The 16,563-nt window shown below is 39.9% G+C and overlaps 1 protein-coding gene and 1 long non-coding RNA gene across 2 annotated transcripts; both read left to right on the top strand.

Moving 5' to 3' along the window:
- Positions 1 to 303: 303 nt before the first annotated feature.
- LOC141089311 (uncharacterized) lies at positions 304 to 15,580 on the top strand. The gene is made up of 3 exons (XR_012232242.1): positions 304 to 2,130; positions 11,566 to 11,656; positions 15,031 to 15,580. It is a non-coding gene; the product is annotated as an uncharacterized lncRNA (long non-coding RNA).
- Positions 2,561 to 4,092, top strand: LOC141089330 (posterior protein-like). Its single transcript, XM_073575647.1, has one exon. The coding sequence runs from the start codon at positions 2,643 to 2,645 to the stop codon at positions 3,699 to 3,701; it is 1,059 nt and encodes a 352-aa protein (XP_073431748.1). The 5' UTR covers positions 2,561 to 2,642; the 3' UTR covers positions 3,702 to 4,092.
- Positions 15,581 to 16,563: the final 983 nt, after the last annotated feature.

Genomic DNA, 16,563 nt, shown 5'->3' with positions numbered 1-16,563 from the left:
GCGGATTTAATGCGTTTTTTTCATGCGGATTTGTATGCCTTTTGGTAAGCTAAATAAAGATCTATTATTTAACAAAAAAAAGTTGTGATGTCATTTCTTTGTCTAACCTCTTATTTTGCATACTTCATTGAAGAATAATGTTTACACACATAGATGGATAGATGATAGATCTATAGATAAATAGACAGCACAAACTTGAGCAGATTTTGGGTGCAATACTTACTGAGTAATGCGGTTGTTCAACGCAAAATATAAATGTAAAAAAATCAGGCAGCACTCCAGTTCAAGGAAAAATTGTGGGCTGTAATCCAGCACCAAGTGGTGCAATGTTTTGACCTCACAGCACGGTCTTTACAAAGACCTGCTGTGAAGTCGAAACGGATTAAAGCCCACAATTTTTCCTTGAACTGGAGTGCTGCAAGATTTTTTTCCATTAAGATCACCAGCGGTGACAGGAATGGGGCGTTGATTTGGGCCCTGGCCTTGGAGGAGGGGGTGCCCCAGCGCTACGGGCCCTGAGCTGTCAGAAAATGTCATCAATGTTTGGAATCCCCGCAATTCTATTTAATTTCCCTGCTGTGTGCTCTGGTGACCATTTTCTGGCTGCAGTGAAATCAATGGGAAAGTGCTGGGACTCTGCTCAGTGCCGACATTTTCTGACAGTCCAGAGCATGCAGCGTCGGGACATCCCCTTCTCCCAACCCAGGGCTCGAAGCATTGCCCCACTCCTGTTGCCACCAGCTTCCTGTAGCATCAACTCTGCCTCCTGTGACCCCGCCCTACTTCAGCCACCCCTCTCCCTGGCAAGCTACCGTAAAATCACACACCATTTAAAAAAATGTTTTCCTAGTTTCCTCCTCAAAAATTGGGGTGCATCTTATGGTCCAGTACATCTTTTGTCTGCAAAATACGGTAATTCATCTACCACAGTTAATATAGTTAGTTATTTGGGTTAGGGTACATGTTGGAAGATGACTTGGACAACATATATATATATATCATAGGAATCACTGAACTTTATATTGAATTTATGAGAGCTGAATAATTCCAGAACTCTATTCATGAGATAAACCAGATGCAAGACTATGTACATGAGAAGGCCTATGCTCCTGTGTGATGTCTTTTTGTTTTAGACATAAGATAAAGGTGCATCTGCATACAAAATGAATACTGGCCTTCCAACATAATAGAAGATACAGGTGCAAATTGTGGAGGTCGTGAATGAATAGCCTCTATCCTGTTTGTGACCTATTGTTATCTACATACGTACACAGCTGTGGGTTTCCATTACGAACCAGTGGTCCTGAGACAGACATCATGTCTCCGGCCTATGGATATGTATATTGATACACAATGTCTGTGGTGCTTGGATGATAAACTATTGTTCATCAGATGGACATCTAGTTTTGGCCTAAGCTGAATACCCTCAGGCCTTTTGGCACCAGGACTTTATCCTAAATACAAGGACGCCATCTACAGGAAAATGATGAATACTGCAGCCAATGACAGTGTTCCTATTACAGGAAGATGATTGGATATTTGCCACAGAAGATACCGGAAGAAAGGTGGAGTCATGGGTTGTATGTGGGTGTGACTGTGAAATCTGGGTATAAATGAAGGAAGAATCAAGGCAATCTCTCTCTCTCCCTCTCTCATTATTGCCATGAAGAACCATTGCTAAGTATACTTGTATTACATAGATTTTTTATTGGTATTTATCTAATTCTAGGACATTGAAGAAAGGTTTTATTGTTATATTATTGTTTGAATTGTCTTATTTCTATTTTATTTTACTTGTCATTAAATATCTTTGTCATTCTCCCAAACTTGAGTTATTGATTATATAGGAAATATTCAGGAAGGGAAACCACCTCCAACATTTGGCACCCCAGCGGATCGTGGAAGAGCAATTATCTACCCAGAACCAAAGTTCCCAACTGCTTCATTCAAGTGCCGGAGAAAATCCAATTTTAAGACCAGACAAGAAATCCCTTCTTCAAGGAAACAGACCCAAGGAGAAAATCTTATCGGTGAACAAGTGACACACTGGTTCGTGCAAACTGGAACGCCTGAGATATTGACCGGAAGTTCTGTGATATTTTTTCATCAGTGAGCGGACGCGCTTAATTGGTAAGCAAACATTCCTTTAATTAGATTTTATACATACATTATATTTTATGTTTATTAATGTCTTTCTGTTAAGTTTAGGCCTATTGGTATGTGTTTGTTTAAGTGTTGTTGAATTTTTGCCGGTAAAGTTAGGGTAGCACCCTGTTGATTGAGTTTCTCATAAGATCTAAAGGATAAAACCAGACATCTCTGAGAAGAAAGTGAGTTAGAGGTTAAAATCTAAATCTCATGTTAAGGGGAAGTAGCCTTATGCTTCAATAGGAGATCACTCTTGGCCTGGATCTTGGATCTGTATTTGATCAAGTGCATGAGATACTGTCAGTCAGATATAGGTAAAGTCACAAGCCTCTAGTGTTGGATTGTGACTGCCTAAGGGAAGATTGTATTCAATCTGAGTCCCTGTTTTAGTGAAGTGATATTCACTGGTTTCTGTATTGTGGTTTGTTAATTTCTGTTTGGAAAGTTGATTTGTTTATTTTTGTTTGTCTTCTGTGGAAATAGTTGAAAATAACATGGAAATAGTCAGTAAATTTATTGAAAAGTATGCCTCTGCTCAGTTTAATACTTATGAAGATGATGCATTGACGCATCAATTTAATGACTTAATGAAGCAATGTGAAGGGCAAAGTGATAACAAAAGTAAATTGTCAAAAAGGAAAGCAAAGAAAGAGAAGTTAGCAAATGTTTTGTGTATGTTGTTGAAAATGAAAGAAATTGCAGAACAAAAGGAATTGCATTGGTATTCAGAGAAAGCTCAATTAAGAGGTGATGTGGACAAAATTGAACAGGAAGTCAGTATGGCTATTGCTAGTGCTGAAGATCATAGTTGTGAATGTGAAAATCTAAGGGATGAGGTAGACAATATGATTTACCAAAATTGTGAGTTAGAAGATAAGCTCAAGGAGTATAAGGAAAGATGTAAACTTAGGGAACAGCGAATTGCTTTGCTAGAAGAAAAAGAAGCAAAGTATAATGATGTTATGACAATACTTAGAAATCAGTTGCATGATGCTAATGTAAAGCTGGAACTAAAAGAAAATGATAGTATGTCTTTGAAATCACAGGAAAATACTAAAATGAATAATCATTGCTGTAATCAAAAGTGCAAATCTAATGACCAGGAGGAAAAAGGCTGGAAAAGGGGGGATGAGCAGCCTGTATGCACTGCTAATAGCCCTGAAGGTAACCCAAATCAGAGTTCCTCTCTCTTTACTCCTGAGTCAGGTAGATTGAGACAAATGAGGGAGAATTCACTGTTAAATGGCAGTAATCAAGTACATTGCACAACACTCACCATACAAGAGAAAACAAACCTATGCCAGATATTAGGGAAATTTGACACAAGCGCATCAGCCATTAGTCTCTCCAATAGGTTAGAGGCTGTAGTGACACAATACAATCTAGGTAATAGGGCTGCGTGTGCATTACTTCGGGTATGGCTCCCATCCCAACTCTGTGAAAAGTTGCAGCCCCCTGTAGGATATCGCAAAGGATTGTCTTCAGATTTTGAATGCAATTGGGGAAATGCTAGTGACAGATTGGAGGAATTAAAGAGAGTCATGGGAGGATGAGATGCGAGAGGTACTAATGCCTTAGAAAATGCAAAACTTAATAGAGGAGATGATCCAATTATTTTCTGCAGTGAATATTTGACATTATACCGTTCTACCTATAACTGCCCTGACATGTCTCCTGATGATAACAGTTTTCTATATTCAATGGCTAACAAATGCACTTTTGTTGACTATCCAACAAAGGTTGCCTTGAGGAATGCAAATTCATACCAAGCCTTTGTAAATATATTAAAGGATTGAATTCAGGACACAAGTCATGACACTAAGCCCCAAAAGAGAATCTCAGAGATAGTAAAGAATGAAGGCAAAGCAAGGTTTGTTGGGAAATGTTATAGATGTGGATACACAGGTCACACTATGAAAGAGTGCAGGAGTAGTAAAAGAATTATCAATAATAGACCTTTTATTAATAGGAAGCAAAATCAAAAACCAGAACCAAATGCAAGTAATGTAGAGCATAGTCTTCCTGAAGTTACGTTATATGGTCCACTTCTGGAAGAGCTGAGGAAGATTGGAAAAGCAATGGCAGAAAAGCCAGAGGAATTAAAGACCCCACCTCCAACAAATCCTTATGTAAAACAATAGGGATGTCAGGCCCCAGTATTGTCCCTAGTGAGTCAACTTAGCAGGGACAAGGGCGGGAGACCCCGTATTCAGGGTACGGTAGGGGGCCATCGTACAAACATCTTACTGGATACAGGTGCTGCTGTCAGTTTAACTAATCTGGATTTGAAAATTGATCCTAGTGGTAAACAGATTTTCCTGAGAGGCTTTGGAGGACAATTAGTATCTTCAGAGCAATCTTTGCCAGTAACAATCAACCTGGGAAACCTATGTGTTGAGCATGGCTTATATCTTTCACCAACACATGAAGGTACCATTATCGGGTCAGATGTTTAAAAATGGTTACTGACAATTATGGTATTGGTTCAATCAAAGGTGCAGAATCTTTAGATCCAGCTATGCTTTTGAGGACAGATGATGATGAACAAGCTGACATCTTGTGGCAGCATAACAATGTGTGGGCGAATTCAAAAACCCAATGTGGCAGAGTGTCTAACATGGTTGTAATGGTAGAGGGTCCTGATCCCCCTCCCCAGAGACAGTATAAAATACCACCAGAGTCAGTCCCATACATTAAGAGAATACTGGATGATTTACTAATTCAAAATGTCATCAGAGAGTGCCAATCCACCAATAATGCGCCCCTATGGCCAGTTAAGAAACCAAATGGTTGGCGTCCGACATTGGACTACAGAGCTCTAAACAAGTTTACCCCTCCTGTCACTAATGTGGTTGCCAAAATGCCTGACATGATGGTAAAGAATTTTGTACCCAAATCTTCATGGGATGCAAATTGGATAGGACCTTATGTCGTAACTATGACACTGAGTGAACAAGTGGTAAAAGTTAAACGAATAGACAAGAAAAGTGTCAAATGCATGAACAGGAGAGCTATAGAAAAGTGGGTTCATGTAGATCAGTGTAAACGGATATAACTGATAAGAATTTGATGCCGCTCTTGTTCTTGTTTCCCAGGATCCTAAATGAAGCGTGAAGTAAAAGATGGAAATTTCTGGATTCTGGATATGAGAATTGCAGCAATTTTGTTGGCAATTGGAATCATCAATTCTATGGAATCAACTCACATTGAACACTCTGGAGATATCGATAAGGGTATATTACCTAACAAGGAAAATGGAAACATGTTATTTACACACCCAGACATAACCATTGATGTAAATAGCGACTACAAAGATAATGGTGTTAAAAGTAGGACAGCTAGACTGATACCAGAGGGTAAAAAGGTAACTGGGAGATATTATCAGGGTCCCAGCAGTCAGTATAGTGTTGTCTTTTCGTTTGGGAGAGTCAATCATAGCTCTAGTACCCAGAGGTTAACATATATGGAAGGAGTACAAAATATAGATCCAAAATCACTACAGCCATTCATGAGCGCTACAATATATGTAAATGAAACTGGGTACTGGTTGTTGGAAGAGTCTAAGTTACCCAACAAAAATGAGGAAAAGGGGATAGATTATGGGCTTTTTAGTGACAACTTAAAAGAAGGAGAATATTTGTTTGTATGTGGTATATATTGGCATAATAGTATACACCCAATGTTCAGGCCAAAAAGGATTACCCTCACATATCGTGAAGCATACATTGAAGATGCTACAGAGGTGGAGATGTCAGTTCAGCAAGGGCCAAATTTTATAATTGGTTCAATGTCTAAGCCATATGAATCCTATAGAGAAATGATTGGTTATTGGGCATGTGGAGCACCAGAAATAGAGATAGGTGAGATGCACATTATTGATGCCGCTCCAGATTACATGAAACCATGTGTCACCAATGAATCTGACAGCAATCAGCAGACAATGTATTTAGAAGAGGGACACCCTTTATAGGTCAACCTAGATTCTACTCAAACAATTGCTAGTGACGTTCAATATGCGTTTGTTACTTGGAGAGTTAATATCTCCTTATGGTTGATAAAAACCTACTACCCAATTTGTACAGGATATACATTAAATCATGTACATGCCCTATATAGATGGTTTACTAATAAAAATTCAGGAAATCAGATAAGACACAATAACAAACTATTTAATTCAAAGAATGACAGAGGGCGAAGAGATACCTTCAGCACACTGTTGGGAGGATTAGGAACAGGTATGGGTATCATTAATGAAGCTGATATCAGTAGTTTAAGGACAAAATTTATAGACATAGCAACCAATAGCAAGAAAGGTTTTGAAGTACAAAGGAAAATCAATGATGTAATTAACAATTTGCAACAAGATCATGTAAACACTTACAGTCATATGTAAAAGTTTGGGCACCCCTATTAATGTTAACCTTTTTTCTTTATAACAATTTTGTTTTTTGCAACAGGTATTTCAGTTTCATATATCTAATAACTGATGGACTCAGTTATATTTCTGGATTCAAATGAGGTTTATTGTACTAACAGAAAATGTGCAATCTGCATTTAAACAAAATTTGACCGGTGCAAAAGTATGGGCACCCTTATCATTTTCTTGATTTGAACACTCCTAACTACTTTTTACTGACTTCCTGAAGCACTAAATTGGTTTTGTAACCTCCTTGATCTTTGAACTTCATAGCCAGGTGTATCAAATCATGAGAAAAGGTATTTAAAGTGGCCACTTGCAAGTAGTTCTCCTATTTGATTCTCCTATGAAGAGTGGCATCATGGGCTCCTCAAAACAACTCTCAAATGATCTGAAAACAAAGATTATTCAACATAGCTTTTCAGGGGAAGGATACAAAAAGTTGTCTCAGAGATTTAACCAGTCAGTTTCCACTGTGAGGAACATAGTAAGGAAATGGAAGAACACAGGTACAGTTCTTGTTAAGCCCAGAAGTGGCAGGCCAAGAAAAATATCAGAAAGTCAGAGAAGAAGAATGGTGAGAACAGTCAAGGACAATCCACAGACCACCTCCAAAGACCTGCAGCATCATCTTGCTGCAGATGGTGTCACTGTGCATCGGTCAACAATACAGCGCATGCATAACGCCTTTTTGTATGACCAAACAACTCAATCTTTGTTTCATCAGTTCACAGGACCTTCTTCCAAAATGTAACTGGCTTGTCCAAATGTGCTTTTGCATACCTCAGGCGACTCTGTTTGTGGCGTGCTTGCAGAAACGGCTTCTTTCGCATCACTCTCCCATACAGCTTCTCCTTGTGCAAAGTGCGCTGTATTGTTGACCGATGCACAGTGACACCATCTGCAGCAAGATGATGCTGCAGGTCTTTGGAGGTGGTCTGTGGATTGTCCTTGACTGTTCTCACCATTCTTCTCTGCCTTTCTGATATTTTTCTTGGCCTGCCACTTCTGGGCTTAACAAGAACTGTACCTGTGTTCTTCCATTTCCTTACTATGTTCCTCACAGTGGAAACTGACTGGTTAAATCTCTGAGACAACTTTTTGTATCCTTCCCCTGAAAAGCTATGTTGAATAATCTTTCTTTTCAGATCATTTGAGAGATGTTTTGAGGAGCCCATGATGCCACTCTTCATAGGAGAATCAAATAGGAGAACTACTTGCAAGTGGCCACTTTAAATACCTTTTCTCATGATTTGATACACCTGGCTATGAAGTTCAAAGCTCAATGAGGTTACAAAACCAATTTAGTGCTTCAGGAAGTCAGTAAAAAGTAGTTAGGAGTGTTCAAATCAAGAAAATGATAAGGGTGCCCATACTTTTGCACCGGTCAAATTTTGTTTAAATGCAGATTGCACATTTTCTGTTAGTACAATAAACCTCATTTGAATCCAGAAATATAACTGAGTCCATCAGTTATTAGATATATGAAACTGAAATACCTGTTGCAAAAACCAAAATTGTTATAAAGAAAAAAGGTTAACATTAATAGGGGTGCCAAAACTTTTACATATGACTGTATATCGCAGTAGCAAAAGATTTCATCCAACATTTTAAAGAATTAATGGAAGATACGCTGGCAAGAGGTAGGAATATGTCTTGGGCTCTAGTCTGTACACAAGGACAAATGGAATTATCAACTAACATCAAGCTAGCAGTACAAGCTATTTATGATGGAGAATGGCCACTTGAATGGTTGTCTCAAGCCACTACAGTGTTACCTGAACTCATGAGCTGTACACATTCAAAATGGTGGGTGAACGCATGGGTTGGGTGCAGCAACTATGACTTTGAGAAATGCTATGCCTCTTCATTTATTCCATATACTAATTCACCTTTAGAGCTCTTACATAAAGTTAGTTCAATAGGTATTTTAACTGGAGATTTTACATTACTACACCCTAGATTAGAGCATCCTCAAGTAATTAGGAGAAATGGAAAGTGGAAACAGGTTGACATTTCTCTTTGCATACAAAGGAATCATCATGTTCTATGTACGCCAGGACAGTTTAGGTTAGTTGAAGACAAATTCTGGAATAATTCATCCACTTGTATTCTAGATGGGGAATCAATCTCAAAAGACATAGCACCAATCTTCTATCTAGGGCATCAGAGAGCTTATTTCTTTCTCCTAAATACCGCCAATGTATCTATAACAACACAACATTGTTATGTAATGACATCTGTAGCTAGGGGAGCATGGTGCACTCTTAGTGGAGTTACAAAAATTAAGACAACTAACTGGGATTATGTAATTCCTACTATTGCTAATCTGTCAATTGATCTGAAATACCACACTCCAGTTAATTTGCAAGCCTTAAGCCTAGGAATGGGAAAGAACTTGGAGAACGGTTGGTAAAATTTAATAGGGATGAATATTTGTTGATGAAGCTTAATCAAGAAAAGGCCAATGCCACAATTCTATTACATCATGACCAAAATGAACTAAAGGAAGTTACCCATCTGTTAGAAAATAATGCTAAGGGATATTGGTGGGAGGTAATATTTGGTCATTCAAATGCGGCAAATGGCATACTGAATTATTTAATCCACCCGATTGTTATATTGCTTATTGTTTCTGTAATTTTAATCCTTTTACAAGTCTATATGTGCTGTGTTACCCGGTACCTATATAGGAAGATTCAGAGCTTAACTGTGAGAGGAGAACCCAATGTCAAAATTGCATCATGTGACACAGATGTACAAATTCCCATCGAATTAAAGGAAATTGTAATATGTGAGAACTGTGGCAGAAGAGGGCACAGTAAAAAAGGTTGTTTGATTCGAAAACGAAACCTATAGGTAATTCCTAGTAAGAAATTGGTATCCTATCACAAATTATAAAATTGCTTGTTTTCTATATGATTTTTGTGAGATGAAATGATTATATGTAATATGATGTATTTTTTTTTTCCATGCCTCCTTCAATGTCCTAATAGAAATCAAGCTATAGCAAAGTTATTTTTTTTCTCTTCTTTGGAGTGAATGTTGGCAGCTAATGAGTGAGTGTATCAAGACTCATTGCCCTAAGATGAATCAACCACAGTGGTGAAGAGGATTCTGGATTTGTGGCCTCCTAACAGTTGTGTGTCATTCAGACACAAAGGGGGGTATGTTGGAAGATTACTTGGACAACATATATATATTTATATATATATATATCATAGGAATCACTGAACTTTATATTGAATTTATGAGAGCTGAATAATTCCAGAACTCTATTCATGAGATAAACCAGATGCAAGACTATGTACATGAGAAGGCCTACGTTCGTGTGTGATGTCTTTTTGTTTTAGACATAAGATAAAAGTGCATTTGCATACAAAATGAATACTGGCCTTCCAACATAATAGAAGATACAGGTGTAAATTGTGGATTTCGTGAATGAATAGCCTCTATCCTGTTTGTGACCTATTGTTATCTACATACGTACACAGCTCCTGTGGGTTTCCATTACGAACCAGTGGTCCTGAGATAGACATCATGTCTCCGGCCTATGGATATGTATATTGATACACAATGTCTGTGGTGCTTGGATGATAAACTATTGTTCATCAGATGTACATCTAGTCTTGGCCTAAGCTGAATACCCTCAGGCCTTTTGACACCAGGACTTTATCCTAAATACAAGGACGCCATCTACAGGAAAATGATGAATACTGCAGCCAATGACAGTGTTCCTATTACAGGAAGATGATTGGATATTTGCCACAGAAGATACCGGAAGAAAGGTGGAGTCATGGGTTGTATGTGGGTGTGAATGTGAAATCTGGGTATAAATGAAGGAAGAATCAAGGCAATCTCTCTCTCTCGCTCTCTCATTATTGCCATGAAGAACCATTGCTAAGTATACTTGTATTACATAGATATTTGTATTGGTATTTATCTAATTCTAGGACATTGAAGAAAGGTTTTATTGTTATATTATTGTTTGAATTGTCTTATTACTATTTTATTTTACTTGTCATTAAATATCTTTGTCATTCTCCCAAACTTGAGTTATTGATTAATAGGAAATATTCAGGAAGGGAAACCACCTCCAACAGTACAACATTAGGGTGTCTCACTGTATCCAATTTCTGCTTTATAGTTTTTGTAATCCTGTCCCTGTATTGATTCAAGGAAGACAACCTTCTGGTGTGCTGTCCTGAGGGACTATCTAGAAATTTAATTATGGGTAGGTCTAATTCCCCTTTTACCTGTGTCTATACACAGGTATACACACAGTATACACACTGTATATACACAGCAGACCTATGTCTGCTGCTAGGACAGAATGAGCTTTCCTTCTGGGAGCTGCTTACGTTGTCATAGGGTTCGTACAGAGAGTGATTAGTCATCGCTCATGCCACTGCTCTTTTTACTTTGAGCGACATATTGAAGCAGGTCTGAACAGATGATCTGCACCGTGAAATGCCAATCAAAGTGCCAGGGCATGCTTACAGATGCCACTCACAGTATAGTGAGCAGTGCCGTGATTGTTGAATGTAGCCACACACCCCATGACTGAAAGTCAATAGCTTTCAGGAGAAAGTTATTTCATTTTTACCTGTTAGCAACACTTTCATTGTGGTGGCCAGGCCCTATTGTAACACTATTTGTCTGCAGATAAACTCCATGATCGCAGTAACATGTTCCCTTTAAATATATTACAGATACCAGAGCTTTCTTAAGTATTGCACTTCTCTTGTACTCTTTAGTCACATTGGATACTTTATTTGGAATATTTTTTATAATACTTTTGTTGCACTTTCTGTTATGGTGATTATTTCTTATAGTATACAAATGGTGTAACATTTAGCTATAACCCAAACTAGAATATTGTAATGTGTAATTCTGTTTTCTGTAAGAACATCACTTAGTTCTTCTAATCCATATCAGTTCTCATGTGATAATGTATGCAACTGAAAATGAATTTGCATGCATTGTGGTGTTTTGCACAGGCAAGGATTGGAAGAAACCCATTCAGATGCAAGGAACAGCTGCAGATATGTTTACACCAATTTTCCCACACAGAAGAATATCCCAACACAGGTAAATGGCTAAATCAACACTGATCTATTTGTGTATAGGTCAACTTACATTTCACATACTAAAGCAGAATACCTACTTTAGCCTCGCCCTCAGGAAAATTCTTCCAACCCTGAATTTTTATGTCCCAAACTATTTACCTTTCCAAACTGAAAGTTTACGTCATTCAGCTGGAGGGCAAGGACTGTATTTACAGAGCGTAGTCTGCCAGAAGTAGGAAGGTAACAAAAGACACGTTTTTTTTTGGTGGGAGAGAAAAGCTTATGTGCAACTCTCATGGATGTGTAGTCAAGAAATGACCAGCATGCTGTAACCAGATAACCGTGCCTCAAAGATAACCGTGTGAGAAAATATACAAGTAGATACCTGTAGTTAGTATGATAGACTAAAGGGCCTGTCACACTAAGCGATATCTCTAGCAATATCGCTATAACTTGTGACGTTATAGCGATATTGCTAGCGATATCGCTGTGTCTGATACTTACCTACGACCGGCTCCCCCGCTGCTTATCGCTGATCGCGCGAGAACGTCCAGGACTGTTTCTCGTCGTCAGCTTCCTGCGGCGCTTCCTGTGGAGAGACGAGCGTGGAGCCGGGCGGGAGGACGCAGGATCGCCTAGTGTGACAGGTAAGTAGCGACCCCCGACCCCAGCGATGTCGCTGGTGAGATCTGCCTGTGTGGCAGCTCACTAGCGACCAGTTAGCGATGCACCAGCGATCCTGACCGCGTCATATCGCTGGTCGGGATCGCTGGTGCATCGCTAAGTGTGACAGTACCTTAACACAACTTTCAGAAACACCTAATGATCTAAAATGAACCCTGGGATATCTTCTAACATGTTCTAATAGGGATAACCATGGCACTTTCCTTTCCTTACAGATTGTCTAGTGTTATGAATTCTTAAATGGGCATGATCCTTGTGGTAGTTGGAACATAGGGTTCTTGCTTTTATTAGCGTTTTATATGCTCCTTACAATCTTTATTTTGTCCAGGGCAAGATCCCGGGGAGTTATTAAATGTTGCCTTTAAAGACATTGCCCAATTGGGGCGACTTGTTTTATACAAGTTTACTTGGGAAAGACTCCACTACCGCAGGGTTTCCTTTTCCCTTCTTTACACCCTTGGCCTAGGATCGAGAATTTGGCCTATTGGCCTATTGTCTATATAAGCTTACACAGTATCAACCTCTTCTATCTTTATTCTTTATCCTAGTCCTTTCTTCTTTGTCCATCCACCCAGACTAAGTTAAAATTAGTAATATCAGACATGACCTCAATTAAGAAAAAAACACAAAAATTGAGCTTGGTTTAAGTTGGTATAGATGCAGCATATAAACACATGTTCACATTGGTCATAAAGCATACAAAACCTACAAAAGGCAAAATTCCTGTAATTAAATAAATTAAAAGCAAAAGTGCATCTAAATAATTCAGAGTTCTTGTAATACTGTATTTGATCAAATATAGCATAAAAGCCGTCATACCATTGACAAGGTGACTCTGATCGGGGCGGTCCTACACTGTCTAAAATAAAAACCTTATGTGTCAAAGTTGACGTCAGTGTGTGACTAAGGGCAGACAAAAGGACCGGGTCCCAACCAGTGGACACCAGTCAGAGGAAGTCTCCCGTGGTAATGGGTTAAAAAAAACAGCCAGAAAATAAGTATTTAAGGCTAGTTTCACATTTGCACTTTATAGCGCAGCGACGGCCTGCGCACGGCCGCCGCTAAGCCCCGCCCCCTCCCGGCTCTCTGCCCGCCCCATCCGGTCATCGCCGCCTACTAGCGCACATGGGCGCTTGCGATCTGCGCACCCTATCTTTAGCATAGGGTGCGCAGATCATGCGCTGGCCGTGCGCTAGCAGGATTTTGCCTTTCGCTGCGCACTTTTGAAGGTGCGCCGTGCGCGCCGAAATGCAACATGCTGCGTTCGGCGCACACGGGCGCACCTTCAAAATGTGAAACTAGCCTTAATGAAATAAAACACCACACACAGTTTGACATCTTTATTATATGCCTAATCCATACAACGCCATCGATATCCTGCAAAAAACAAAAATAAACACAAATACTCCCTGTCCGATGTAATCCAATTACTAACGAGTGTCCCACGACGATTTCCCCTGTAGAACAGTGATATCGGGTGATGTCACTGCTCTACAGGGCCTCCAGGGACACAGTGAAAGGAGATAATGGCTCCTGCAGTGCATCACTGAAGAGTTTACCTGAGATCAGGCTCTCACTTTGCAGCAATGCTGCTTGAGAATTTTCTCACACAGCGTTGCCGGTGAGAGAATGAACTCAGGTGGCCTCTCTCCCGGCGGCGGAGGGATACAGTGTGGAGGATTACCTCCTTCTGTCAATGCATCACGGAGGCCCTGTAGAACACTGACATCACCTGATGTCAGTGTTCTACATGGGAGATCGTCGTGGGACACTCGTTATTAACTGGATTAAGGAGGAAAGGTATGTATAGGTTGGTTTATTTTACTTTTATTACAGGAGATAGAGGGCGTCAGGGACTAGGTGATTGGTGAGTATGTATTGTATGTTATATGTTCTATGTGTACATGTATGTACTTTCTGTACTGTATGTTTTTTGGGTTTTGTTTTTTTTACTATTGGGACTACTGTCACATCATCGGCTAATGTTGTCACTGTCATATGTGACAGCACTCATAGCTGGATGGGAGTAGTAGTCCCGTCAAACAATGGTTGCTTACACAGACACGTGCCCACACACACACCAGCACACACACACAGACCCCCGCGCATAGACACGCACATAGTCTCCGCACACACATTCTTCCTCCCAATCTGCAGTGTTTCTTGCACCCACATTCACAGAAAATCCACAAATCTTTTTACTCTTGCGGTTTTACTGTGGATTTGACTGACTCAATGGAAGTCAATGGGTGCAGAAACGCTGCAGATCCGCAAAGAGAATTGACATGCTGCAGAAAAAAATACTGCAAATCTGAGCAGATTTTTCCACAGCATGTGCACACCAATTTTTATCTAATTTCAGATAGATTAACTTTGGCTGTGCACTACACTGCGGATTTGATGCAGTTCTGCGCGTCCAATAACGCTGCGGAAATGCATCAAAGTCCGCAATATGTGCACACAGACTAAACCAAGACTCCATCAGGTCCTTGCAAATTTCATTAATACAACACCACTAAATGAGCTTAAAGCTCTCTACCCCAATCAAAACATACCATGGTTTTCATATCTCCAGTTCCGTTCATTCATTGATTCCCTTCAGCCATTCTCTGTGCTCAAGTCTGACCCCTTTCAGTTTGATTCATTGCTGAGCTCAGAAGTTGCACCCAAGCATATTGATCTCCCAAATATATTATATTTTTGTCTTCTCAGATAAATACAGAGTTCCTATGGTTCAAGAAAGAGTGTGAGAAAGAGATTGGGTTGACGTTTTCGGAGGAGCAATGGAACAAAACTTTCTTTTGCACACACAGACTTCCATTGGCTTGCAAAGCTCAAGAAAAAAAATTGCAAAATCATAACTAGATGGGATCGTTGCTCAGCAGATCTTCATAAGATATTTCCCTCTGTCTCCAGTAAATGCTGGCGATGTGAAAATGCTGAAGGCACTATGCTTCATATCTGGTGGGAATGCCCTCAAATAAGTGGCCTCTGCAACAAAGTCTTTGATGTTCACAAACACATTACAGGGGAATCATCATCTAGACCTCCCCAGATCAGACTTTTTTCTATGATACCAGGGTCTTTTAAATCTATCAAAAGAGGAATGCTGAGACACTTTATCTGCCACTAGAACAGTTATTCCCAGACACTGGTGTTCTAGAATCACTCCATCTATCCAAGAATCGTCTCTTGAAATTGATTTTTTTGTGTAGAATGGAAAGACTCTCTGCTCATAATAAAATTAGCTCAGACAACTTTTTCTGTACCTGGCAAGGATGGATTTTATTCAGAGATTCACCGGAGTACTCAATCCTTCTGCCGTGATGAAGAGACCATATATTGTACAGGGTGGGCCATTTATATGGATACACCTGGGTGGACCATTTATTTGGATACAAGTGGGTGGGCCGACTTCAAAATGGCCACCATGGTCAACACTCATCTTGAAAATTTTTCCGCCTCCCATATCCTAATGTGCCACAAACAGGAAGTTGATATCACCATCCATTCCCATTTAGTTTAGGTGTATCCATATCAATGGCTCACCCAGGTCTAATCTTATAAATGGCCAGGGGTGGATTAAGGGTAGCCAGGGCCCTGGGCTGTTCAGACTCTGTGGGCCCCGTTGTCATGTGACAGGGTCATGCAACGGGGTTATGTGATAGGGTCATCATATACCTGAAACAGATTATTCCAGAAAAATAGTTGCTGAGTGAAACTATAACCTGTCAAACATCCATTGATTTAGTCAATTTACCCTTCAGTTAGGAAGAAAAAAAATTGTGTGTGGGTTTTAGAGTTTGGATGTAGCAGAGCCGTGTGTGTACAAGGTGAACGGAGTAGGGCCATGTGTATAAAGTGTGTGGAGCGCAGCCCTGTGTGTTCGAGGTGTATGGAGCAGAGCTGCGTGTGTACAAGGTGTGCGGAGCCATGCATGTACGAGGTGTGCGGAGTGGAGCCACATGTGTACGAGGTGTATGGAGCTGAGATGTGCGTGTATTTTGGCATTGGGGGCCCATAACTTTGTAGTTACGCCACTGAGCATAAGCCTCAACACAGGCAGGGATTACCTAACAAACAGGCAATCCTTGCATGTGTCGTGGCTGTGGAACAGCCGCGAGACATTCCTTGTCAAGAAAGCTGATTGTTGGAAAAAAAATCCCCTCCATGGCCAGTATTGTTTTTTTTTCAGCCTCCTAAAGTAATCACATATATAAATGTCCACCAAAGAGAGTTCAATGA

The sequence above is a fragment of the Dendrobates tinctorius genome, unplaced genomic scaffold (genome assembly GCF_039654945.1).
Source record: "Dendrobates tinctorius isolate UK_male_01 unplaced genomic scaffold, ASM3965494v1 ptg000045l, whole genome shotgun sequence".
Classification (NCBI taxonomy): Eukaryota; Metazoa; Chordata; class Amphibia; order Anura; family Dendrobatidae; genus Dendrobates; species Dendrobates tinctorius.
Note: the sequence above shows the minus strand (reverse complement) of the source record. Positions and strands in the feature narration are given on the sequence as shown.

What these genes read in the sequence shown, in the direction of transcription:
- LOC141089330 (XM_073575647.1), top strand. Translation starts at nt 2,643, where the DNA reads ATGGAAATAGTCAGTAAATTTATTGAAAAGTATGCCTCTGCTCAGTTT.